Genomic DNA, 26,097 nt, shown 5'->3' with positions numbered 1-26,097 from the left:
AAAGAGTCTGCAGTTGGGGGCTTTTATTTTCAGCAGTTGCCAATGGATTTGAGGCGTGGAGCGTGCATGTCTGACCGACTACTCTTGTGCATTGGTAGAGGGGTGAGAGAACAGGCTCCGCACTGCAGTTGGAACTTAGTCCCATGTCGCGTGTTTTCAAACCCCCCCCCCTCCATAGAGTGCCGAGGGGCTGAGAAAGCAGGAGCCTGGGTGTAGATTGGTTCCCTGGCACACTGAGATTTTGCTTTCGGACACATCGCTGAAAGCACGGGGCTGCGTGTTCTCAACGCCCATCTCTCACGGCTGGGAGTTACGCCTGCGGCAGGGGGTGCAGACCTCATAAGCCATTTACTGACCTGCAGCGCCACTTCCTCCATGCTACTTCGGTTTTTCAGCACTGAAGAAAGCTGGTCAGGTGGCTCCCCTACAAGTTGGTCCTTTACAAATTGTTATGGAGGAAGCTCTTTGTCCCTCCTTAAAAATAAGCTACCTCATGCACATCCTTCTATGCGGGCAGGTAGGATGCTCTGTGCCCAAAGGGTGGAATTGGAGAGCAGTATCAGCACAGGCCATATAACATCTGTCATCTTTTAACGTAGGGGAGACACGTGAAGAAAGAACCTTCCGTAACTGGATGAACTCTCTTGGTGTGAATCCACACGTAAACCATCTGTACGGGTAGGTTGGCTTCATCTTTCTCCCACTGGAGCAGTTGGCTTTTACTCGAATGCAACTTGGATAAATGCAAAGGAATGCACATAGAAAAACAGAATCCCTGGGTATAAAATGGTGAGGTCAAAATTCGCTGTTACCACTCAGGAGAAATCTTGGAGTCAGAGAGTGGGTATTTTTAGAGAAAGAGCGACAGTGTGCAACAGCAGTAAAAAAAAACCAAACAAACAGAAAGTTGGGAATCTTTAAGAAAGGGATAGAGAATAAGAGAGAAAATATATTGCCTCTATATAAATCCATGGTATGTGTACATCTTGAATACCATGTATAGATATGGTCACCTCATCTTAAAAAAAAAACAACAAAAAACTTGGAATTGGAAAAGGTTCAGAAAAAGGCAACACTAAAGATGAGGGGTTTGGAACAGCTACCATATGAGGATAGAGAAAAAGACTGGGACTTTTCATCTTGGAAAAGAGACACCTAAGGGGGGGATATGATAGAGAGGTCTATAAATATCATGCCTGGTGCAGAGAAAGAAAATAAGGAAAAGTTACACTCCCTCCTACAACACAAGAACTAGGGGGTCACCAAATGAAATGAATAGGCAGCAAGATTAAAACAAACAAAAGGAAGTATTTCTTCATGCAGCACACAGTTAACCTGTGGAACTCCCTGCCAGAGGATGTTGTGATAGCCAGGACTTTAACATGATTACAAAAAAAAAAAAAAAAAAAAACTAGACAAATTCATGGAGGATAGTGCCCTTAATGGCGATGGGCAGGGATGGTGTCCCTAGTCGCAGTTTGTCAGAGGCTGGGAATGGGTGACAGGAGATGGATCACTTGATGGTTCCCTGTTCTGTTCACTCCCTCTGGGACATCTGGCACTGGCCACTGTGGGCAGACAGGACACTGGGCTGGCTGGACCTTGGTTTGACCCAGTCTGGCTGTTCTTATGTCAGGGGGAGGAGTTTGATATTTTACTAGGTGGTGGTTATTGCATTTTTTGTGCACTGTTATAGCATAATAGGTCATAACATTAGATGTGTCCTATGGAAAGTCAGACACCCAGATTAACCAATGCTAATCCCTCCTAGTGATCTGCAAGATGCACTGGTAATATTACAATTATATGAAAAGATCAAAGTTCCTGTAGACTGGAATAAGGTGAACAGGCCACCGTACCCCAAGCTCGGTGCAAACATGAAGAAGGTGAGCACTTTAGGATACTTTAAGAAAAATAAGCCTGGATTAGAAACGTAGCACAGTATCTGGAAGGCTGGTTTTACCTACCTTTCTAATTCTTCTTCTTTTTTTTTCTGTGCATGTAGCTAGAAAATTGTAACTACGCAGTGGATTTGGGGAAAAGTCCAGCCAAATTCTCTCTGGTGGGCATTGGTGGACAGGACCTGAATGATGGAAACCAAACACTGACCCTTGCTTTAGTCTGGCAGCTAATGAGGAGGTACCAGCTCATTTAAAATGTCTGAACTTTGGGCGTGCGGGATTTGAGTGTGACATGGTATATCCCACGCTCTCCCCTTCCATGGGTGAAACTGAAAGTGGAAAACCTGCAACAAACTTCAAAGCTTTTTGAAACTTTGAAATGTTTGGTTATGAAATGATGGGGGTTAAAAAGCTTTCCCCCCTTTCTGTCTCTTCTTTTTTACAACCCCTTATAGGGGAAAAGGAATAAAATAAAGTGGGATTTTTCCACTAAAATGAAAAACTTAAAGACAAATTATTTACTAAATGGCAAAATCTACGTGATTGTTTTATCTGTACAATACACATTTCCAGTCTACCTTACTAGGATCATGTAGAGCTGGTTTAAAAGCCATTTTCCAGGAATTTATTACAAAGTCACTTACTAGCATTCAGTAATCCAGCCAATATTTTAATAAATAACTTGGAGTGGAGAGTATGCTTACTCAGGTATTAATTCCCCCAGGACACCAATCTGGGAGGGGCTGCTAGTTCTTTCAAGGACAGGATCAGAATTCAAAAGGACCCTGACAAATTAGAGAATTGGTCTGAATTCAACAAGATGAAGTTCAATAAAGACAAATGCAAAAGTAGTCCACTTAGGAAGGAAAATATCAAATGCACAACTACAAAATTAGTATCCAGAGGAGGGCAACCAGAATGATAAAATATGTAGGTAATCTGATCTACGAGGAAAGGTTTAAAAAAACTGGCCATGTTTAGTCTTAAAACAGTAAGACTGAAAAAGGGTCTTCTAAGTCTTCAACTGCGTTAAGGGCAAAGAGAGCTAATCAAGTTCCCCCCTTCAAGGGACACGGATAACATGAAGTAGTGAGTTTAATCTGCAGCGAGGGAGCTTTGGGTTAGATAATAGGGAAAAGTTTCTAGCTCTACGGGTGGCTGAGCACAAGCAGCAGGCTTTCAAGAGGTTGTGGAATCCCTTTCGGTGGCGGTTTTGACGAATGGGTTAGACAAACACTTGTCAGGGCTGGTCAGTGCAAGGAGCTGGCCCTACGTGTCTGTGATTAGCTCTAAAATATGCACCTGCCTTTCTAATAAAGCAGTGTGTTAGGTGTGGTACCCCTCTGAGAGAACGCACGTCGGTAACGATGCAGTCGCTCTCTTCATCTGCACTAGTGGTGACCCCACAGCTTAACACGTGACTCCGTTCTCTGCTCCGTGGTATTTTTCGTGGTGTCGTAAGTGGTGGGGCACGCTGAGAAGAAGTCAGGCAGCAGAATCTTTCTTTCCTCTTATGCACCCAAGCTAGCATGGAGCAGAGGCTGAAGTCAGGACTCCCAAGACGGGCCTGCTGTTGTAGGTTACGTGGCTCAGTAGCCACCCACGCCCATGCTGGATCCTAGGTTGTAGCCCTGAAGTCTCTCCCCTGTGCTTGTAACGACCTGTCTCCTGCTCCTTCTCAGGTACACCCTGAATGTTCTCGAGGACCTTGGGGACGGTCAGAAAGCCAACGATGACATCATAGTCAGTTGGGTGAACAGGACGCTGAGAGAAGCTGGCAAGTCTAGCTCCATTCAGAGCTTTAAGGTACCGTGCTCCTTTTCCCAAGGGGAGGGGACTGACCTCTCCTCTGTGGTGCGCTGGGTTAGTGTTCGCCACAGACCTGGGCGCCTCCTCCGCAGGCCGCAGAGGGACATGGGTGGAGATGTGCTGCCTGCAAACCGGTCGCTGTTTGTTTAGCCCAGTCGAAGCGTTTAGTTGCAGCTCCACACGGTAATATTGGTATCAGGGCATTGTAACCGGCCTGGAAAGGACCCGGGGGGCGGGGGGGACCTAAGGATTGGTAGATGGTGGCAATTCTGTGACTATCTAAAAACCCTGGCGTTTGTTACCCACTCCACGTTCAGCTCTGCTCTTGTGGAATCAGAAACCAGACTTGTTGACTCCTCACTATATGCCACCATTCATCCTTGTAGGACAAGACCATCAGCTCTAGCTTGGCAGTTGTGGATTTAATTGATGCCATACAGCCTGGTTGTATCAACTACGATCTTGTAAAGACGGGTGCCTTGTCGGACGATGACAAACAGAATAATGCTATGTAAGTATCTGTAGGGCAGGAATGCTGCGTTTCATAGCCAGGACCTTCATGCTACAAATGCGTGAGATCCAAACCCTGGTTCTCAGCCCTTTGCCAGACTGGGGCCATCCCGGGACACGTCCCACTTTGCATGTCAGGAGGCTCTTGCGCAAAAAGGCAGGTGCGGACGCTCCGCAGGGGGGTTTTGCGCAAAAGAGCCTATCCGAAAAAGCACAAGTGCTGTGAATGGCCATCAGTGCTTCCTTGTGCATCCAAGCAGTGTGGGCGCTGTCTTGCACAAAAGCACGTGACTTGTGCAATGTGCTTTTGAGGTGTGGATGCTCTTTTGCACAAGGAGTTTTTGCAGAAGATCTCTTCCGCAAAAAGCTTCTTGCGCAAAAACCCTGCAGTGTAGAACAAAGCCGTAAAGAATAACTCAAGATACAGGTGTTGTACTTTTTATCAACTGTTGGTAGAATGGTCCTAGGTTCAAAATACCAGGAAACGTTCATAGCATAAGCAGATATTTCTGTGTAGTAAGGCCATTTCAAAACCAGCTGCTCTACATTCAAATGCATATGCAAATCTACTTGTGATAGTGTAACCCACACGCCTAGGCTATGTCTACACTCGTGGCTTCTTGCATGAGTAATATGCAAATGAGGCTAAACGTGGAATATCGCTGAGCCTCATTTGCATACCTAATGAGCCACTGTTTTTTTCAGAAGAGGCTCTTGCGCAAGAAGGAGCGTCTACACTGCCCCTTCTTGTGCAAGAAAAACCCTCTTGCACAATGCTGTTCTTCCTGAAAATAATGGGTGTAACGGCGTTGTGCAAGAGGGTTTTTCTTGCGCAAGAAGGGGCAGTGTAGACACTCCTTCTTGCGCAAGAGCCTCTTCTGAAAAAAAATGGTGGCTCATTAGGTATGCAGATGAGGCTTAGCGATATTCCATGCTTAGCCTCATTTGCATATTACTCGCGCAAGAAGCCGCGCATGTAGACATAGCCTTAGTGTGGTTACTGAGCAATGCAAGTGGCACCTAGACCACTGCAACAGTTAAGATCAAGAGACCTCTACAGCACAGGCTGGGAACCAGCTGGCTTTTAGCTCAGAGGGTAGAGGCTCCTATAGTCAGCTCCCAAGGTCCCAGGTTCAAATCCACCTTGGTGGAGGTTACAAGAGCTAAGCAATCACACCTTGAAACCAGAGTTAAAAGCCCCTTAAACTGCGTGTTGCAGTGGCTGGGCTTTTGGCCAGCGAGGTCCGGCCAGAAGGGGATGTGAAATGTTGACATGTGCTCATTTCTCTTGACGGACGGCTAGGTATGCTGTGTCAATGGCTAGGAGAATTGGAGCCAGAGTGTACGCCCTTCCAGAGGACCTGGTGGAGGTGAAACCAAAGATGGTTATGACCGTGTTTGCCTGTTTGATGGGCAGAGGGATGAAGAAAGTGTAAGATTCTGACACGGGTGCAAAAATCCCAGCCTGCCACCCCAGTGCATGACTAGCAGCTCAGCTGTGTCCGGGATGAAATGCTGTTGGCCTAAGAACTGTTGACGTTTCAAGGACTCAGTTTTGCTTTGCAAGACTAGAACATTCTCAAAATTCTCAGGGAGAGGAGTGTTAACCAACAGATTTGCTCTTTTCCCAGAATGGACATTGGATTTCAAGTGCTCACGGAAATGCATTCATATCAGACCAGCATCTTAGAATGCTGCACTGGACTTAGTTCTCAGATACTCGGTGTTTTTCTTCTGTGGAGTGCTAAGGTGCTTGGCGTGAATCTTATTAGAACCAAATGTCACTTTCTATCTAAAAGACTGTTTAACTTGCATCTTGTGGTCAAATCTTGTATGTTCTGGGTTTGAGCTTTTGTTCCTTGTCTCTGCAACCATAAAGTTACAGAAGCAGCTGGGATCTGTAGCACAATTTATAAGATTAAATGAGAAAATTGTATTTCTGAAAATCGGTCTTCCTGCAGTATTCTCTCTGCATGGTGCTTTTTTTATACAAATAACAGATATTTTGATTATTTTACAAATAAAGCATAATGGGTTTTTTTCTTGCTACCTTTATTTAAAAGTCTTTCAAGATAGAATATATTTGAGAATATCACCCTAAAATTCTGCCTTTCTGGCAATAATGGACATCTTGTGACATCAGACAATATGCCGCTGGCATCCTTTAAATCTGAGAATGAAAATGAATGCATTTTTGTACGCATCTTGGTTCAATTGTGTGCACCTGCAAAATAATTTTTACAGAACCTGCATGTAAACTTCTGTTACTTTTTTTTATTTAAATTGCTGTTGGAACTAAAACAAGAAAACATTGCAGGGTGGCTGAGAAGGGAAGAGGCAAAGGTGTCACACAGCAGGGTAATCAAAGGTAAACCAAACTGCAAAGTGCCGAGACGTAAAACTGTTTTTTACAACTATACAGAAAGTGGTGTCACCAAAGAAGAAAGGAGCTATATCCATAGGAGTTGATGTACTCTTGCTTTGGCAAGCTGTTTGCTATATTTTGAGATCATACTGCTATTCTTAGCTATTCAAACTGATGTAATAAGGTGGCAAAGCATTAGTTGAAATAAAAAAGGTTAAATGCAGGCGCCTCTCTCTGCATATTTAATCTGATTCACGCTTCTCAGTCTCACCTTATTGATCATCCAATTTTTCTACTTACGTCCATGGTTTGTGCTGATCCATTCTGGGAGCTGGATAAGAAATACTGTTTTCCACCTCTCCCCTTGGCTCTGTAGCGTTGGAGGAAAGGCGTGTTGACATCTCAAGCCAGTTACTTTGTGAAAACGTTGTTAGTTATAACGGTGTGTGTTCCTTTCGCTGGTCACCTTTAAATAAGGAATGCTGGCCTGTCCAACATTTGTGTCCTTATCCACCTTAACTGTTCCACAAAGGATGCTTAGGACTCTAACCACTAGAAATCTTATGTGGCTGTCTTCCACCTCAGGGTGCCTTCTGGAGATGTCACAGCTGCCACTGAACCCTCTTGAATTGGAGGACTAGTTCATAGGTCATAGGCTGGATAAATGCCGATTTTTTTTTTTTTTGAGGTCAGGCAGTACCTCCTTCTAAAGGGCATAATAAGGTCAAATAATAAGGGGAGTGGAGCCTGGGATTTGGACTCTGGTAACACCAAGTAGCTGCTTGGCCTGCGCCAGGGTCTAACTTCCCACAGGGGTTGGTGGAGCTATCACATCGCCAGCACCCACATGTTCTGCAACAGCCGGAAGCCGGTCGTGCAGCCAGGTGTTATGGGGCCTGAGAAGAGGAAGGAAACTGACCTTTCATCAGAGGCTAGATGCTGTCACTGGCATGTCGCGCCACAGGGCTGGCCTGCATGCAAATGTATTGAGAACATATGCAAGGCGCCTTTGCTGACACTCTGCCCTTCACACGGGTTTTCCGTAGAGAGGTGACTGGCGTCTGTTCCGTAGGAGTGCGTTCCATGGGGATTAGCCTTTGCCCCACTCACAACCACCCAGAGGGCGTGCTGGACTCGCTTTGGGGTTTAATTGTAAATAAATAAGTTGGCAAAGCCAGTTGGGAGATCTTTGGGCCTGGCCTGGCCAGCATGCCCCATGGTGCAAGTGCACACGGATACCTAGACCCCTCTCTCTTAGCTATCGTGTTTGCAGAACTCTGGCAACATCTGCAGCCCTGGCTTGGCTATAGAGCCTCCTGTGACCAAGTAACGATTTCCATCGGGGAAAGCCGGGTGACGCTGCTTTGGACATGATGCTAGGGACAGTACTGAGCTGATGCACTTACCCTGTGACTGCATCATTCAGTTCATTGTCGGGGCATCTGTTTCTGGTTTGTCTGAAGCTGCCAGGCTGTCTTGGGAGAGAGATGTGCCCTGCCAGGTCTGGTTTCTGTCTGCCGTGGGAGGCTGGGTGGCTGGTTTTTATTTTTGGCTGTTCGCCCCCCAGTGCTTGCTGTCAGTTGTGAGTGTGATTGTGTTCGCTACCGGGTAACACTGAGCAAACGTTTCCAATCCTGGGCAAATTTCATCTTTCCCCCTGTCTGGATTATTTTGTTGCTCTACAGACTGGCTGCGGCACGTTGTTGTAGCCTTTGGGAGCCATCGTGGAGAGCTGCAGAAGGGGAGCTCAATCTAGGAAGAGTCGTTTGTAGAGTCATTTTTGTTATGCTTGGACCTAGGAATGAGTGAGCCTTTGCCACTTCTCTCTGGAGGCATTTGTAGGCAGCTGCCCGGGCCTCCCGACTCCTGTACTGTGCAGAGGTAGGTTTTACATTTCAGCAGTTGGATTTCCCCGGTATCAGCAGGTACAGACGTCCTTGGGCTCTTTGAGTAGCATTCTAGCGTCTGTAGGTTTTCATTTTGAAACATGCATCTGTCTTGTCGTCTCTTTCTTAATTACCGGTTTTCTTGCTAAACTCCTGCTGCGCTTAGATCCCTGCAGCAGCAACACAGGCACCAAGGGTAATTTGCAGGCTCAGCTTCACTGCGCGCACTCCGTTCACTGATCTTCTGCACTCACGTCTGACTTCACAGTGAATCCCTGGAATGCCGTCAACATCACCCGGCATTCCTTGCCCGGGGAGATGGCAGAGCCCTCGTCCGAGGGACGCCAGACAGCTGTTCCAACTGAGAGGCAGTGTCTGAAGGGCCATGTGAAGCCGCACAGGGGCAAAGGTCTGTAGCTTTTGAAGCCGAGTGTGTCTGGTGTCGGGTGTTGCGCACCCATTGATAAATGTCACCGTTTGTCAAGTGCATTGGCACGATGAGTCTGAGCATTTCCTCTGTTGTCTGTCCTGGCTCCAGGCTGGTTTCCCCTGCATCCTCAGACACCCCTTCTGGGCTAGGAGTGCAGCCTGGCAGCCGGGGGCAGGCCACGGGGGTTTGTTTGCATGGAAGGTGAAGTCGATAATGCGCTGCAGCGAAGGCCGACAGGCCCCGTGAGGACTGCAGCATCGGCGAGGAAGAGGCTCCCACCGCAGGGAGCCGAGGGTAGAGAGACCGGAGAGCCCGAAGGCTTTGCCAAGTGCGTGTGGCCTGAGTCCTGCCTGCCGAGGGAGCTGTGAGGATGAGGCCCCAGAGAGCCTGGTGGGTGTGTGTTGGTAGGAGAGCGAACCCCCATCTGTGAGCGTGGGAAAGGGCCGGAGTCCTCTCTCCTGATGGCCAGTCCTCCCCGGCTGTACCGGCAGCAGCACGTGGCCAGGCGCTGCCAGGGTTTCCGTTCTCCACCGCAGCAGGGCCAAATTCCTGGAAGCCACGAAGGAGGAGAGCAGGCTTCATCCCCAGTGCTGATAAATCTTGCGCCGAACCGCTTTCACCACGAAAGGCCTCGGCTTATCGCACTGAAACGGCAGCCAGGCTCGGCGTCTCTTTGCTCCGTCGGAACGATCGAAAACCTCTTCCTCTGGGCGACAGCTGGGAAGTGAATCCCCGCGCCGGGTACGTGGCGCTCTAGAGAGAGGCACAAATCCCAGCCTTGCAAAGGGAGTGTCTGTCCGTCGGCCGTGCACAGCAAAGGTCCTTGAAGACCAGTAGCAGACAGAGGCCAGTGGGCCAAAGTGCCTGAGTGGGGGCAGGGTGGGTTGCCATCTGATGCATGGGAATGCTCCTGCATACGTGGCCTGCTGGTTAGAAAAGCCCATGACTGGAATACGTGGCGGTTTGCTTGCAGACCCCTTGGGGAGGCGCTGTCCCAGAGCCGGAGGGGTGAGGGCCAGAAATGACAGGTGGAGCGGAGGCACCGGTACCAGGGGTGGCTGGATTAGCGTGGGGCACGCCTGGGAGAGGTGGCCCCTGCCAGCCGCCTGCAGGGGCTGATGTTCCACTTCCCGGGTGTCGCAGCGAGGGACGGCTGGGCTGGAGCGCGGACGAGGGGTGGCTGTAGCAGGCTGTCAGTCCTGCAGCGCCGGTCCCCGTCTGACAGCACTGGCCACCGTCCGGTAAGAGCTAGTCGACAGCCAGCCGGCTCCGTGAGGCTCCGGGTTCCCTGCGTAGGGACCGCAGAAGACGAGGAGAGAGGGTTGTCCATCGGCAGAACCCCCCTCAGCCACAGTCACCACTGGGGGATGGGGGCATCAGGCGGCAACAGCCACAAAAGGGGGATGGTCAGTCCACTGGATTGCTGCTGTGACTGGCTGTTCCCGCCCCAGGGAGCAGCAGGCAGGTTCGGGTCTAGCAGCAGCTCCAACCAGAACAGAAGACCCCAGCCAGGCACCTCGCTGCCCCGCGCTGAGGGAGCCGGCTGCGTCGTGTGGGAGCACGGTGCAGACGGACCCTCCGGCGGGGGAGAGGACACAGCTGGCTGCTGGACTTGCCTTCGCGGCTCTGGGGCTGGCGGCACGCGCCTCTCCTGGCTGGCCAGTGAGCGCTAAGCTCGGGATGCTACGTTAACTGGGAAACCTCACTCTGAAGGCCTGGGGCTTTACCCCGGGGGCTGGAGCAGCCCCTGCCTGCGGAACGCCCTGGGGGCGCCGGTCAGCCCTGGCCTGCTGCGGGGGCGGGGAGGGCGCGCCTCCAACCGGGCGGGAGCAGCCCCCCCGTGAGCCCTCCCTTTCACCGGTTAACTGGTTAAACAATATCTTAGTCTGTTCCGTGGGGTTCCACGCCCCTCCTGCCAGCTCGCCGTGGGTGAGTGAACCACTGGGGTGTGCGAACCTCCTCAGCTCTAGATTCATGGGTGGCGGCGGCAGGAGGGACTGTTGGTCTGAACTCCTGTCTCAAAGCTTTGGATACGCTCTCCCTCAGTATTCTTGCCAGCAGGTTAAGGGAGTCTGGATTGGATAAATGGACTGTAAGGTGGAGAGAAAGCTGGCCCAATGGGTAGTGATCAGCTCAGTGTCTGGTTGGCGGGCGGTTTCTAGCCGAGTGCCCTGAGGATCGGTTCTAGGGCCGGTTTTGTTCAACATCTTTATTCATGACCTGGCTGAGGGGATGGATTGCACCCTCAGCAAGTTTGCGGATGACACTAAGCTGGGGGGAGAGGTAGATACGCTGGAGGGCAGAGAGAGGGGCCAGAGTGACCTGGACACATTGGAGGATTGGGCCACAAGGAATCTCATGAAGTTTAAAGAAGGACAAGTGCAGAGTCCTGCCCTTGGGACGGAAGAATCCCAAGCATTGTTACAGGCAGGGGACCGACTGGCTAAGTAGCAGTTCTGCAGAAAAGGCCCTGGGGGTTACAGTGGATGAGAAGCTGGATAGGAGTCAGCAGGCGCCCTTGTAGCCAAGAAGGCTAATGGCAGATTAGGTGCATTAGGAGGAGCATTGCCAGCAGATCCAGAGAAGTGATTATTCCCCTTTATTTGGCTCTGGTGAGGCCACGTCTGGAGCATTGTGTCCAGTTCTGGCCCCCCACTGCAGAAAGGACGTGGACGCATTGGAGAGGGGCCAGTTGAGGGCGACCAAAATGATTCGGGGGCTGGAGCACAAGAGGAGAGGCTGAGGGATTTGGGTTTGTTTAGTCTGCAGAAGAGAAGAGTGGGCGGGGGAGGGGGGGTTGATGCAGCCTTCAACTCCCTGAAGGGAGGTTCCAAAGAGGCTGGCGAGAGGCTCTTCTCAGTGGTGACGGATGCAGAACAAGGAGCAACGGGCTCAAGTTGGGGAGGACCAGGTTGGATATTAGGAAAATCGATTTCCCTAGGCGGGTGGGGAAGCGCTGGGCTGGGTTCCCTAGGGAGGGGTGGAATCTCCATCCCTAGAGGTTTTGAAGTCCCAGCTGGACCAAGCCCTGGCTGGGCTGATTTAAGTCTCAGAGGAGGAGCCGGGTGAGTCTGTAACTGAACAAACGTAAACGGCGAATAGCCCTGCGGCGCTTTGCAGACTAACAACACACGGAGAGGGTGCCATGAAGCGGGCGGTGCCCACGAGGGCTCATGACACCCTCTCCAGGTTTCGTTAGTCTCTAAGGCTTGGGGCTGATTGAGTTGGGTCAGTCCTGCTTTGGGCGGGGGGCCGGACTCGGGGACTCCTGGGATCACTTCCCGCCCCGGGATTCTGAGTCTGATTCTAGCAGCCCGTGACGAGGTTTCTGTGCAGTCGCTAACAGTCCAACTGAAGAGCCGCAGGGCGACGTTCGCTGCGGGGCCGAGTGCGAGGCCTGTGCGGGGCCGAGTGCGAGGCCTGTGCGCTGCAGCTCTTGGGATCTCTCTGCTCCCCCACTGCCTTTCGCCCACCCAGGGGAACAGCCGTGACGTGGGGGGAAATGCTCAGCAGCTGTCAAGCCTGAAACCCCCACCTGAATCTGCTGCTTTTGGTCGAGATGGCACCAGTCTCTGGGTCATGATGGTAGCGTTGCCCTGCTCCCCACCTTTGCCCGTGGGCTGCGCTGTGGCTTGGGAATGCCACGTCCCCCCTCGCCTCTCTGAAGTGTTCCTGGGCACCCCGTGTACTGAGCACCGAGGAGGCTTCAATCCCCTGCGCCCCGGCTCTCGCTAGCTTAGCTTTTGCAACATCACTTTTACTCTGCGGCCAAGCCACAGAGCCCTCGCGTGGGGCCTCAAGACCCCCCCCCTCCCAAAATGCTCTTAGGTCTCCGGAGAGAGAAGGCAGCAATTCTGGGTGGCCAGACGGCTCTTCCTGGCTTCAGTCCCTTCCAGCAGCCCCCTTCAGCCGATGCCTTGCACAAAAGCCTCTGTCCTGGAGCCGCACGTGGCAGGCTGCGATTTTATTCTGTTCTGTGACAGCCAGGCAGATTCATACATCCCCCTCCAACCTCGACTCCCCAGACCAGTCTGCTGCAGCCCGAAAGGCTCGCTGCAAGGGGAGGAGGGAATTCATCGGCATCGGCTCGACGACGGGGCAAGTCGTCGGAGCAAGCGGCTTGTCGCCCTCACCCTGGGCGCTTGCCCAGCAGCAGTGTCATTCACGCTGGCCAGTGGCTACGCGCCGTGTCCAGTCGCAGCTCCGAGGGCGGGTGAGACGCTGCGCCGGGAGCCAGATGTCGGGAGAGCTGGAGTGGCTGCCGAGAAACGTGCTGACGTTTCCTAGCGCCGCGGGAGGAGGGGCCGGATGACAGAGTTACTAGCTGATCTGCTTTTCTTAATGTAGCTGCCCCTCGGAGCCGGAGAGCGGGGCTGGAGGAAGGCCGGGCGTTCCCCCAAACCATGCGCCGTTCAAAAGAATCAGCACCCTCCTTTCACTGAAACTCCCCCTCCGACCGCCGCCGCCCTGCGCTGTTGCTCGTTGCTGTCAGGTGACTGTGCGTCTTCTCCCTTGTGCGAGGTTCATCGCACGACTCTGGGAGCGTGAGAGTGGCACGTTTCCTCACCCCGGGTGTGCTCCGGGCACGTTCGCACTCTATGCAGACAGCCCCCGAGCTCCTGTTCGCAGGGCGAGTCTGTTCGTGGCTCCGAGAGCTTTCCCCAGCTCTGCCGCGCAGGGGCTGGATGGCAGAGGCAACAACAGTGCTCCAGGGCCCTGGCTGCAGTCCCAGCCGGTCTGTTCAGCTCTGGAGGGGGGGGAGCTGCTGCTCCCAGGGCCAGCTCAGCACAAGCGCGCAGGCCCCCGCTCGCTACACTGGGAATTTGTTTGAGTAGCTCATCGATGTTCTTTGTTTGGGCGCCACCAAGGGGCAGCCACGTGCATGAGCCCCACGTGCCGCCAGAAAAGGAAGCTCCGGCTCCCAATGACCCGAGTCCTGCCTCTCCTCTGACCCTCACTGGCCTGCCCGCCAGAGGCGCGTAGGGAATGGCCTGGAAGGGAAGGAACTCGGAGCAGTGAGCAGCCCTGGTTCTAGCAGGCCCGCGGGGGGCACTTGTGCTCCTGGAGTCTCAGCAGGTGGGGTGAGAAGGGGGCGATCCAGCATCTGGAAGGGCTTGTCACCCGCGTGAAGAGCAGCGCGAGTCGGATGCTCTCGGGGGCTGAGGGGTGGGGTGGAATGCAGGCAAGCACCCAAGAGCCACGTGCCACGTGCCGTTCTCCTGCCTGGAAGCCTCGCTCCCTGGGAGCCGGGCTCGTGGCGGGAGGGGGCAGCCCAGCGAACTCGCCTGTCACCAGCGCCCCAGCCCGCTTCAAAGTCCGGTTTGTCTTATGACCCACAGACAGCATCAGAACGGCCACAGTGGGTCAGACCAACGGCCCATCCAGCCCGGTGCCCCGTCTGCCCCCAGTGGCCAGTGCCAGGTGCCCCAGAGGGAGGGAACAGAACAGGGAATCCTGTGATCCCTCCACTGTCACCTATTTCCAGACAGAAGCTAAGGACGCCACCCTACCCATCCTGGATGCTAGGACCTAACCTCCACGAACGTATCTAGTTCTTTTTTGAATGTTGTTAAAAGTCCTGGTCTTCACCACATCCTCTGGCAAGGAGTTCCACAGGTTAACTGCGCGCTACAGGGCGTTGTAGAGGCTGCCTGCAGGGCACCTCGCGCGCACCCCATGCTACTGGCAGCAGGACTGACTGATTTCTCCTACCTGGCGTGAAGCTGTACCAAGCCAGGACTGCTGGTGTGTCCTGCTGCCAGAGGGGCTGGATTCAGCAAAGGCCAGAGGCAAGGGGCTTTTCCCAAGCTCTAGGCAGAGGTGAGCCAGCACTAGAGCTCCAGCTGCCCTTACTGGTAGTGTGCAGTGGCTCCCTCCCGTTCACCCCTCTCCTGCCCCGTAAGGGGCCATCAGGGGCTACCCCCAGGAGCTGCCCCCAGGAGCTTGCTGCCTACACCCAGGCTGGGAGGGGAAAGAAGGGCCCACACAGGCCCCACGGCAGGGCCACGTCAGAGCTGAGCATTCCACCCCGGCCTCCTGGCTCCCGGCCCAGTGCTCTAGCCACTAGGCTGACCTGCCTCCCGGTCCCCTCGCTGAGCAGGCTATGGCCGGTGGCGGGGGACATGCTCCAGCTGTGCTGCCGCGCGGGTGCAACGTGGGAATTCGCAGGAAACGAAGGATTTTCATCGTCCTCTCCCACTCGAGCTCTGCCCCGCGTAGCCCATGCCGGGCTCCGGGTGGGATCCTGCATGCAGCCACGGAAGTGCGACGTGCGCTCCCCCCTCGACGCCCCCCAAGAGAGGCCCCTCCGGCAGCACGGAGGGAGAAGCGGGGTGGGAAAGCGCTGGCTCCTCTCCCTGCTGCCGCATTGTGCGGGAGGCCACCTGGCTCGCCGGCCTGCGCAGGGAGGAGCCGGGGGCGTGGAACTGGCCAGGTGAGCCCGTACCTGCCGGGGTGCCTGGGGGCCCACTTACCAAACCGGCATCACATTAGCGCTGCGCCTGTCCTGCGGCCGAGAGGCTGGAGTAAGACTCGGCTAGAGACCCACGCTTGGCCCTCTGCCCTGGCCAGTGGAGCTCCTGGGCCAATCCCATCCGGCCCCGGCGACCTGCCGCTGCCCTGTACTGGCGTGTTCCAAAGCCGCCTCTCGCGGCCTACGTCTAGACTGGCATGATTTTCCGGAAATGCTTTTAACGAAAAAGTTTTCAGTTAAAAGCATTTTCGGAAAAGAGCGTCTAGATTGGCGCGGACGCTTTTCCGCAAAAGCACTTTTTGCGGTAAAGCGTCCATGCCAATCTAGACGCACTTTTCTACAAAAAAGCCCCGATCGCCATTTTCGCCATTGGGGCTTTTTTGCGGAAAACAGATCTGAGCTGTCTACACTGGCCCTTTTGCGCAAAAGGGACTTTTGCCCGAACGGGAGCAGCACAGTATTTCCGCAGGAAGCACTGATTTCAGACAGTAGGAAGTCAGTGCTTTTGCAGAAATTCAAGCGGCCAGTGTAGACAGCTGGCAAGTTTTTCCGCAAAGGCAGCTGATTTTCCAGAAAAACTGGCCAGTCTCGACCCAGCCGTGGAGACTTCCCCCCGCTTTGTCTGCCCCGGAGAAGGCTCAGCAGTGAGAGTCCGGGCCCAGTCTCATCAAACCAAAAGTTTCCAAAGCAAACCCCCGCCAGCCCCAACCTTTCCGGGCCACGGGTCAGCCGGCGAGCCATTGCTCTGCCGGTTTTGGTCGCGTGGCTGCTGATCAATCTTTGCTGTGGCTGCAGTGCGAGGGGCGAAGAGCTGTCGGCCCGAGGGGCTGGGGTGGCTGTGAAGGAAGCATCGAGGCCTGCTGGGCTCCTTCGTACGCCGCTCGTGTGTTTAGTGGGCAGAGCTCCCTGTTCCCTCGGGATGCCAGAAACGCCCCTTTCTGCACCTTCGGAAACTAGCAGCCAGCTAGCGCGTGTGCTCGTCGCCTCTCGCTAATTCCTCCCACCTCCGACGCAGCCCGGATTGGTCCCATCTCTCGCTGCTTGGCTGCCCCCGCCCGGAACGCTCGGCCTCTGGTGGGGGCTTCCTTTATGCGCCGAGAGCTCAGGGGCTCCAGCTTGCAATAGGGCCCAGCCGCGTTCGCGCTGCCCGCCCCGGAGGAGAGCGCCGCGGCCTGGTGCGCTCGAGGTGGGGTGAGCCCCCCCATCGCCCTCTCCTATCCGGTCTGCACGGCACCTTCCTGGCCCTGGTTCGCCCTGGAGAGCGGGTGCCAGGGGAGGGCTGCCTGCACCCCAAGCCTCGCTTCGGATTCAGGTTGGAGCCCCTCACCCACTGCTCTGGCTGGGGGCGGTGGGGTTGGGAGCCCGCGTCCCGCTGTGGCATTTGAAGCGTGGGGGCAGCCGCCGAGGTGCGTCGGGGGGCCGCAGGCTGCGGCGCGAGGGGACCCGGCCCAGCGCCGGGCAGTGCAGGGTTACGAGGCAGAGCGGCTGCGCGAGCCTGGGGCTGGGAACGGCGCGTCTGCCAGCCCGGGTGCCCAGAGCAGTGGGGCAGGGCCCGCAGGGGCCCCTTGCGTCCTCTGGGCTGCTCTGCCCGGCTCGCAGCCGGCCCAGGATCACTGGGTCCGACCTGTGCCCAGCAGGGCCGGCGTGCGTGACTGCGGGGCCTAGTCCGAATGGGGCCCGCAGCCCAGACGGCTGCGCACCGAGCCTGGGGCCACGGCTCTGCCCGCGTGGGGTGCGGCGGCTGCGCCCTCAGCGGCATGAAGAGCTCCCGGGCCGGCAGCACCGGGGACCAGGCCGCCAGGTGTCACTGTGCACAGCCGCAGCTTCGGGCCGCGCCTCAGGAAGGATGCGTCACCCGGGCAGGCAGGGGCCACGGGCTGGGGAACCCACTGCCCCCGCCTCACACCGGCCCTGGTGCCCGCGTTGCAGAGGGTGCAGTGAAGCCCAGGACTTCAACAGGGGTCGAAGAAGAGCCAGATAGATCCATCGAGGTTGGGTCCATCAATGGCTGTTGGCCGGGATGGTTCCCTGGCCTCAGTCTGCCTGGGAATGGGCGACAGGGGAGGGGTCCCGTGAGGATTCCCTGCTCTGTTCCCTCCCTCTGGGGCACCTGGCCCTGGCGCCTGTGGGCCGACCCAGCCTTGGCCGTTCCTATGGAGTCTGTTCCCGCGGGCACATCCGCAAGGCACCCCCTGCACTGAGTCGCAAGCCCAGACTCTCGGAGTCCGGCTCCCGCCCGGGCCTGCAGGGCAGACGTTCAGGCTTGGGCCGGTTCCCAGGCCCTGAGACCAACCCCCTTGTGGGATCTCAGAGGCCTGAGCCCGACCCCCTGCGCTGCACTTTCATGGCCCTGCGGCCGGAGTCCCTGGAGCCGGAGTCCGCCACCATAGGCCGGCTGCCCATCTTTCACTGGGGTGGCGCGAGGCTGGCCTAGGAGCTATTGGATTCAGTCCTCAGTGCTGGACCAGCGGGGGGGTCATCACCACTAGGCTGCCTCCGCCCTCCCCATGCACCACGGGTCAGTGCTGGGGCCCTCGGGGCAGTCGCCGCGTCTGGGGCAAGCCCTCGGGGGGGGGGGGGGGGTGCCTGGGGAGGAGCGCGGAGAAAGTGGGCGCGTTCATACACGGGGCGCTTTCAGATGCACTCTCCCGCTGCAGCGAGGCTCGGCTGTCCCGCCGGAATCCATGCCTGCCGCAACTCCTGCGCTGGGCCTGTCGCTTCGCGCCCGGCTCTGCGGGGAGCAGCCTCCCGGCCGAGGGGACTCGGCTACCGATTTCCGGAGAGATGAATGGGAGGTTTGGGGGGGAAGGCAGGGAGTCCAGCGGGCCCAGGCGGACAGGAACAGGCAGAGAGAAGGATTTCAGACAAGCCCACCAGCACCGAATGATTAAACAGGCAACTGCTGCGCCGTGGGCGCGGGTTCCGCAACTGGAAAGGTTTATTTCACAGCCGGGCCGTTCTGCGAGGGGACAGCAGGGGACTTCGAGGACAGCCGCCCTCTCGCCTAGCGTGTCCGCGGGCAAGCGGGGGCCTCGGCCTTGGTGGTTGTCAAACACCCACCTACACGGCACATTCTGGGGAAGATAAACGAAGCTGCTTTCAGGAGAATGCGCCGCTCGGAGACCGGTGCCGGAGTCCTGAGGCACCGTGTGGAAACTTCCTGCAGCTGGAGATGGCGTCCGGGGCGTGGGAGGTGAAATCGCACCCTGTGATAACAGGGCGCAGGCCCAATCGGGGTTAGAACATGGGCCCCCCAACCGGATCTTCGAGTACCCAAGTACAGGCTTGTGCTGCATGACGCTTCCATTGCTGTAAGGGGGGGAGGAGGCTATTTTGGGAAGGGGGCACTGTGCGGAGGTTAGGGGCGAAGGGGGCGTGATGGAGGGGTTAGTGCTAAAGGGGGCATAGGATGGGGGGGCGGGTGCTATGCCCACAGGGGTCAGGGCACCAAAACACCAGTTCACCCCGGAGCCCTTTTCCCTAAGGCCAGCCCTGCGGTGCTAATACAGATGAGCAGCCTGACCTTTTCGCCCGGGCCCGGGAAGCTGCAATCCTAGCAGAGCCGCCTGGGCAGTTGCTGGCCTGGGTTGTTGTGCAATGCCGGAGCGAGATGGAACGGGCGCATGCCTGGAGCGAGCCTGTTCGCACGCTCCCAGCGCGTTCCTGCCAGGAAATCCATCGTGCGCTTCTTAGAAACAGCTCGCAGGCAAAAAATGCGGAAACCTCTGCTCCCAGGCCAGCCGCCGATTTGTCCAGGGTCCCTGCCACGTGCCACGTGCACCACGCGCACGCCGCCCAAAGGAAGGTGTCCGAGAGGGCGCGTGGCACGGCAGCGGCGCTGGCCTCCGCCTCCTCGCACTTGTCTGCGCGCGCGGGGGCCGAGCAGCCGGGGCCCGGGCCGTGGGGGAAGCCCTCGTGCAGGGTTGCATTGGGGAACCCAGGGCCGGCGCACTGTAACCCCTCCACTGCCCCTCTGTAGGTGGCTCTCCAGCTGGGGAACCACCCCATCTTGCAGTCGCAGTTCCAGGGGTTGTGGGCAAGAAGCAGGAATTTCAGCTGGGGCAGCGCTGCGAGCACCGGCGCCGGGAGGGAACTCAGATTGTTTTTGCTTAAGTGGAGGAACTGCAGCTTCCGGAGGCGGGCGAAGGCGGCGTGCGAGATGGAGGCGATGCGGTTGTTGTTCAGGTACAGCGTCCGCAGGTTGGGCAGGCTGTTGAAAGAGCAGTTGATGCTGGACAGCCTGTTGGCCTCCAGATGCATGGTCGTGAGCTGGCTCAGCCCCTCGAAAAGCTGATTAGGCAAATCGGCGATCCGGTTGTGTCCTAAATGCAACACCCCCAGCCTGCTCAGCGCTGTGAACGCCGCGTGCTGCACGGTCCCGATCCCGTTCTTCCGCAGGTTCAGGTCGTACAGGGCGGGCAGGCTCTTCAGGGACGCTCTGCCTATGGCTTCGATGTGGTTTCTCTCCAGAGAGAGGCGTGCCAGGCTGGCGAGGCCGCGGAAGGCTTGCGGGATGTAGCGCAGGTTGTTGGAGGCGAGGTCAAGCGCCCGTAAGGAGAGCAGAGGCGCAAACACCAAGGGGTGGATTTCGAAGAGGTTGCAGCGCGACAGATCCAGGCGGGTGAGGCCGGAGAGCCCCCTGAAAGTGTTAGCGTGCAGGAACGTGAGCCGGGGGTTCCTGCTGAGATCCAGCTCTCGTAGCTGGCCGAGGGCGCTGAAGGTCCCCGGGTACAGGAAGGTGAGTTGGTTGCGATCCAGCCAGAGGCTGCGGAGGGCAGTCAGATTTCGGAACGTGCTGGGAGTCAGGACCCGGAGCATATTGTCAGACAGGCGCACAGAGACGGCCGAGGCCGCCAGTTCTGCAGGGAGCGTTCGCAGTCCCGCGCTGGCACAGTGAACGGTGTCGGCACTGGAGCACTTGCAGACGCGGGGGCAGGCGGCCCCGGCCCTGGCCAGCCCAAGCCTCACTGCACAGGCCAAGAGAGACAGAATAAGAGAGAACATGGCCGGTGACCAGCCCGACCCCGCATCTACTGGCCTGTGGTTCCGAAAGGCTGGGCAGGAGACGGGAGCCCGGACTGTCTGCAGAAGCGACCCGCCGACATTGCAGGAAGAGCTATGCTGCGTTCTGAGCCCCGGGGAGATCCAATTAGGCGGCGTGTGACTGCTGCAGCCCGCCGGGGATCAAGGTCTTAGGCAGACAAAAGCTGCTTAGGCATTTCTGGTTTGTAAAGCGTCCTGCTGGGAAATTGACCGGCTCCCCACGTGCCGCTGTCAGACGGAGGGCAGGGGTTTCCTGCCTCTCTGGGGAGATGCTAATTAACAGCCAGCGTAGCTGTAGGGCCTGCTCCGGAAAACCCAGCACGTGTGTGCCCTCTAATTTTTCCATCCATGTGCGGAATAAATGTTGTTCTGTGCACCCAGGCCTGGGCAGGTGTGCACCACCAATAGACACACAGCCTGCCAGCTGTGGGCACTCTGCTAATCGGCAGGGCGGCATGTGACTCTCTTCTGGGTAGCTGCCCAAGTGCTCAGCTTAGAGGGAACCCTGCCCTGCACTCCCCCCGCCCCGTGCTCGTCCTATCCCCGAGCAGGGTGTCCTGGGCTCTCAGGCCTGGCTCCTCTGGCGGTCCCAGCTGGCAACAGGCAGCGGGGTGGGCACTGCCAGCCTGGCGAGGGGCGGCTCAGGCTGCTGCACAGGATTAACGTCCCGTGTAATCAGGCCCTGAGGCCCCCCCCTCCCCAGGCAGCCCCTGGTACAGCACGTGCACAGCGCTTGCCCAGCTGGGGCTGCAGGCGTCCCACGAACGTTCCTCTGGCCATGCACTGGTACGAGTCGTAGTGTGGCACGTGCCCCCGGGCCAGGGATCGCCTGGGGTAGCTGCTGCAGCCCTGCTCTCCCTTCCTCGCTGGCATTGCGGGGCGGGGCAGAACCGGCCTGGTGCAGCGTGTGCTGCTGAGAGCAGAGCTCCAGCGGGGGGGGAGCATGTTCATCAGCCAGTGCAGATTCACTGATTCCAGAACGTTTTGCCGCCACGTCCCTGTTACAACCAAAGCGCCATCAGGGCCGGGGCCTCGTCCTGCCGGCCTCTGCTGCAGGAGCTGCGCCGCTTGGTCAGAATAATGAAATGCCCCCTGGTGAGAGAGACAGAAACTGACTTGGTAGCCTAGTGGTTAGACACACCCCACCCCAGAGTGGGGCAGATGCTCCCTGGGGATGTGGGGGATCAGCTTTCAACTCCCTGCTCTGAATCTGGCAGCCCAGATCTCCCACGTCCCCGGCGGATGCGCTCCCGGTGGGGCAACAGGGCTTTCTGGGGTGGGGGTGGGGGCTCTAACAGGAACGGCCTCCGTTCTGATAGTTTGGTAACGGGGGGAGGGGCAGCCTAGCAGCAGGGGAGCAGGTGACTGCGCCATGGCCGCGCGTGCGCAGATTGAAACGCAGCCTCGTCTGCCCGGCCCCCAGGTGCTGCCCAGAGGTGTCGCCTGTAGACGGCGAGCCTGGGATTAAATGGTCTAATGAAAATCGCCTTTATTCTTCCCTCCAGCCCTGGGCTCACGCCGCTGGGCACATCTGGGTCCCAGACCCACAGGCCCCCTGCCGCCCGGTGCTGGCTGCGCTTCTCGTCTCTCCGCCCCGGCCCGTTCCCCGTGCGCCCGGCAGGCCCGCTCGCGTCCTGGATGGAAGCAGGCCGGCCAAGGGGAAAGGTCCTGGATGGAAGCAGGCCGGCCAAGGGGAAAGGTCCTGGATGGAAGCAGGCAGGCCGGCCAAGGGGAAAGGTCCTGGATGGAAGCAGGCAGGCAGGCCAAGGGGAAAGGTCCTGGATGGAAGCAGGCAGGCCGGCCAAGGGGAAAGGTCCTGGATGGAAGCAGGCAGGTCGGCCAAGGGGAAAGGTCCTGGATGGAAGCAGGCAGGCCAGCCAAGGGGAAAGGTCCTGGATGGAAGCAGGCAGGCCAGCCAAGGGGAAAGGTCCTGGATGGAAGCAGGCAGGCCAAGGGGAAAGGTCCTGGATGGAAGCAGGCAGGCAGGCCAAGGGGAAAGGTCCTGGATGGAAGCAGGCAGGCAGGCCAAGGGGAAAGGTCCTGGATGGAAGCAGGCAGGCCGGCCAAGGGGAAAGGTCCTGGATGGAAGCAGGCAGGCCGGCCAAGGGGAAAGGTCCTGGATGGAAGCAGGCAGGCCGGCCAAGGGGAAAGGTCCTGGATGGAAGCAGGCAGGCAGGCCAAGGGGAAAGGTCCTGGATGGAAGCAGGCAGGCCGGCCAAGGGGAAAGGTCCTGGATGGAAGCAGGCAGGCAGGCCAAGGGGAAAGGTCCTGGATGGAAGCAGGCCGGCCAAGGGGAAAGGTCCTGGATGGAAGCAGGCCGGCCAAGGGAAAAGGTCCTGGATGGAAGCAGGCAGGCCGGCCAAGGGGAAAGGTCCTGGATGGAAGCAGGCAGGCCGGCCAAGGGGAAAGGTCCTGGATGGAAGCAGGCAGGCCAAGGGGAAAGGTCCTGGATGGAAGCAGGCCGGCCAAGGGGAAAGGCCCTGGATGGAAGCAGGCAGGCCGGCCAAGGGGAAAGGCCCTGGATGGAAGCAGGCAGGCCGGCCAAGGGGAAAGGTCCTGGATGGAAGCAGGCAGGCCGGCCAAGGGGAAAGGTCCTGGATGGAAGCAGGCAGGCCAAGGGGAAAGGTCCTGGATGGAAGCAGGCAGGCCAAGGGGAAAGGCCCTGGATAGAAGCAGGCAGGCCAAGGGGAAAGGTCCTGGATGGAAGCAGGCAGGCCAAGGGGAAAGGTCCTGGATGGAAGCAGGCAGGCCAAGGGGAAAGGTCCTGGATGGAAGCAGGCAGGCCAAGGGGAAAGGTCCTGGATGGAAGCAGGCAGGCAGGCCAAGGGGAAAGGCCCTGGATGGAAGCAGGCAGGCCAAGGGGAAAGGTCCTGGATGGAAGCAGGCAGGCAGGCCAAGGGGAAAGGCCCTGGATGGAAGCAGGCAGGCCAAGGGGAAAGGTCCTGGATGGAAGCAGGCTGGCCAAGGGGAAAGGTCCTGGATGGAAGCAGGCAGGCCGGCCAAGGGGAAAGGTCCTGGATGGAAGCAGGCAGGCCGGCCAAGGGGAAAGGTCCTGGATGGAAGCAGGCAGGCCGGCCAAGGGGAAAGGTCCTGGATGGAAGCAGGCCGGCCAAGGGGAAAGGTCCTGGATGGAAGCAGGCAGGCCGGCCAAGGGGAAAGGTCCTGGATGGAAGCAGGCAGGCCAAGGGGAAAGGTCCTGGATGGAAGCAGGCAGGCCGGCCAAGGGGAAAGGTCCTGGATGGAAGCAGGCAGGCAGGCCAAGGGGAAAGGTCCTGGATGGAAGCAGGCCGGCCAAGGGGAAAGGTCCTGGATGGAAGCAGGCCGGCCAAGGGAAAAGGTCCTGGATGGAAGCAGGCAGGCCGGCCAAGGGGAAAGGTCCTGGATGGAAGCAGGCAGGCCGGCCAAGGGGAAAGGTCCTGGATGGAAGCAGGCAGGCCAAGGGGAAAGGTCCTGGATGGAAGCAGGCCGGCCAAGGGGAAAGGCCCTGGATGGAAGCAGGCAGGCCGGCCAAGGGGAAAGGCCCTGGATGGAAGCAGGCAGGCCGGCCAAGGGGAAAGGTCCTGGATGGAAGCAGGCAGGCCGGCCAAGGGGAAAGGTCCTGGATGGAAGCAGGCAGGCCAAGGGGAAAGGTCCTGGATGGAAGCAGGCAGGCCAAGGGGAAAGGCCCTGGATAGAAGCAGGCAGGCCAAGGGGAAAGGTCCTGGATGGAAGCAGGCAGGCCAAGGGGAAAGGTCCTGGATGGAAGCAGGCAGGCCAAGGGGAAAGGTCCTGGATGGAAGCAGGCAGGCCAAGGGGAAAGGTCCTGGATGGAAGCAGGCAGGCAGGCCAAGGGGAAAGGCCCTGGATGGAAGCAGGCAGGCCAAGGGGAAAGGTCCTGGATGGAAGCAGGCAGGCAGGCCAAGGGGAAAGGCCCTGGATGGAAGCAGGCAGGCCAAGGGGAAAGGTCCTGGATGGAAGCAGGCTGGCCAAGGGGAAAGGTCCTGGATGGAAGCAGGCAGGCCGGCCAAGGGGAAAGGTCCTGGATGGAAGCAGGCAGGCAGGCCAAGGGGAAAGGTCCTGGATGGAAGCAGGCCGGCCGGCCAAGGGGAAAGGTCCTGGATGGAAGCAGGCAGGCCGGCCAAGGGGAAAGGTCCTGGATGGAAGCAGGCAGGCCGGCCAAGGGGAAAGGTCCTGGATGGAAGCAGGCAGGCCGGCCAAGGGGAAAGGTCCTGGATGGAAGCAGGCAGGCCGGCCAAGGGGAAAGGTCCTGGATGGAAGCAGGCAGGCCGGCCAAGGGGAAAGGTCCTGGATGGAAGCAGGCAGGCCAAGGGGAAAGGTCCTGGATGGAAGCAGGCAGGCCAGCCAAGGGGAAAGGTCCTGGATGGAAGCAGGCAGGCCAGCCAAGGGGAAAGGCCCTGGATGGAAGCAGGCAGGCCAAGGGGAAAGGTCCTGGATGGAAGCAGGCAGGCCGGCCAAGGGGAAAGGTCCTGGATGGAAGCAGGCAGGCAGGCCAAGGGGAAAGGTCCTGGATGGAAGCAGGCAGGCCGGCCAAGGGGAAAGGTCCTGGATGGAAGCAGGCAGGCCGGCCAAGGGGAAAGGTCCTGGATGGAAGCAGGCAGGCAGGCCAAGGGGAAAGGTCCTGGATGGAAGCAGGCAGGCAGGCCAAGGGGAAAGGTCCTGGATGGAAGCAGGCCGGCCAAGGGGAAAGGTCCTGGATGGAAGCAGGCTGGCCAAGGGGAAAGGTCCTGGATGGAAGCAGGCTGGCCAAGGGGAAAGGTCCTGGATGGAAGCAGGCAGGCCAAGGGGAAAGGTCCTGGATGGAAGCAGGCTGGCCAAGGGGAAAGGTCCTGGATGGAAGCAGGCAGGCCAAGGGGAAAGGTCCTGGATGGAAGCAGGCAGGCAGGCCAAGGGGAAAGGCCCTGGATGGAAGCAGGCAGGCCAAGGGGAAAGGTCCTGGATGGAAGCAGGCAGGCAGGCCAAGGGGAAAGGCCCTGGATGGAAGCAGGCAGGCCAAGGGGAAAGGTCCTGGATGGAAGCAGGCAGGCAGGCCAAGGGGAAAGGCCCTGGATGGAAGCAGGCAGGCCAAGGGGAAAGGTCCTGGATGGAAGCAGGCTGGCCAAGGGGAAAGGTCCTGGATGGAAGCAGGCAGGCCGGCCAAGGGGAAAGGTCCTGGATGGAAGCAGGCAGGCCGGCCAAGGGGAAAGGTCCTGGATGGAAGCAGGCAGGCCGGCCAAGGGGAAAGGTCCTGGATGGAAGCAGGCCGGCCAAGGGGAAAGGTCCTGGATGGAAGCAGGCAGGCCGGCCAAGGGGAAAGGTCCTGGATGGAAGCAGGCAGGCCAAGGGGAAAGGTCCTGGATGGAAGCAGGCAGGCCGGCCAAGGGGAAAGGTCCTGGATGGAAGCAGGCCGGCCAAGGGGAAAGGTCCTGGATGGAAGCAGGCTGGCCAAGGGGAAAGGTCCTGGATGGAAGCAGGCAGGCCGGCCAAGGGGAAAGGTCCTGGATGGAAGCAGGCAGGCCGGCCAAGGGGAAAGGTCCTGGATGGAAGCAGGCAGGCCGGCCAAGGGGAAAGGTCCTGGATGGAAGCAGGCCGGCCGGCCAAGGGGAAAGGTCCTGGATGGAAGCAGGCAGGCCAAGGGGAAAGGTCCTGGATGGAAGCAGGCAGGCCGGCCAAGGGGAAAGGTCCTGGATGGAAGCAGGCAGGCC

The 26,097-nt window shown here is 57.8% G+C and overlaps 2 protein-coding genes across 6 annotated transcripts in view; one reads left to right on the top strand and one right to left on the bottom strand.

The window, feature by feature from the left end:
* PLS3 (plastin 3) overlaps nt 1–6,808 on the top strand; it is an 81,635-nt gene extending 74,827 nt beyond the window's left edge. For all 5 annotated transcript variants that reach the window (XM_075941179.1, XM_075941183.1, XM_075941182.1 and 2 more), the window contains 6 exons: nt 600–678; nt 1,772–1,886; nt 2,006–2,139; nt 3,584–3,707; nt 4,097–4,221; nt 5,524–6,808. In XM_075941179.1, the coding sequence (XP_075797294.1) occupies nt 600–678; nt 1,772–1,886; nt 2,006–2,139; nt 3,584–3,707; nt 4,097–4,221; nt 5,524–5,656 (710 nt within the window). In that variant the 3' untranslated portion in view covers nt 5,657–6,808. The remainder of the gene's footprint in view (nt 1–599; nt 679–1,771; nt 1,887–2,005; nt 2,140–3,583; nt 3,708–4,096; nt 4,222–5,523) is intronic.
* A 12,261-nt stretch (nt 6,809–19,069) lies between these two features.
* On the bottom strand, nt 19,070–20,377 carry LOC142831312 (uncharacterized; the record flags this gene model as incomplete). Its single annotated transcript, XM_075941205.1, has 1 exon — nt 19,070–20,377. A coding segment is annotated over exon 1 (1,308 nt), but the record flags the coding sequence as incomplete, so codon positions are not given.
* Between the last annotated feature and the right edge of the window lie 5,720 nt (nt 20,378–26,097).

The sequence above is a fragment of the Pelodiscus sinensis genome, chromosome 13, assembly GCF_049634645.1.
Source record: "Pelodiscus sinensis isolate JC-2024 chromosome 13, ASM4963464v1, whole genome shotgun sequence".
NCBI classification, from domain to species: domain Eukaryota; kingdom Metazoa; phylum Chordata; order Testudines; family Trionychidae; genus Pelodiscus; species Pelodiscus sinensis.
This window is presented reverse-complemented; position numbering and strand designations above follow the sequence as displayed.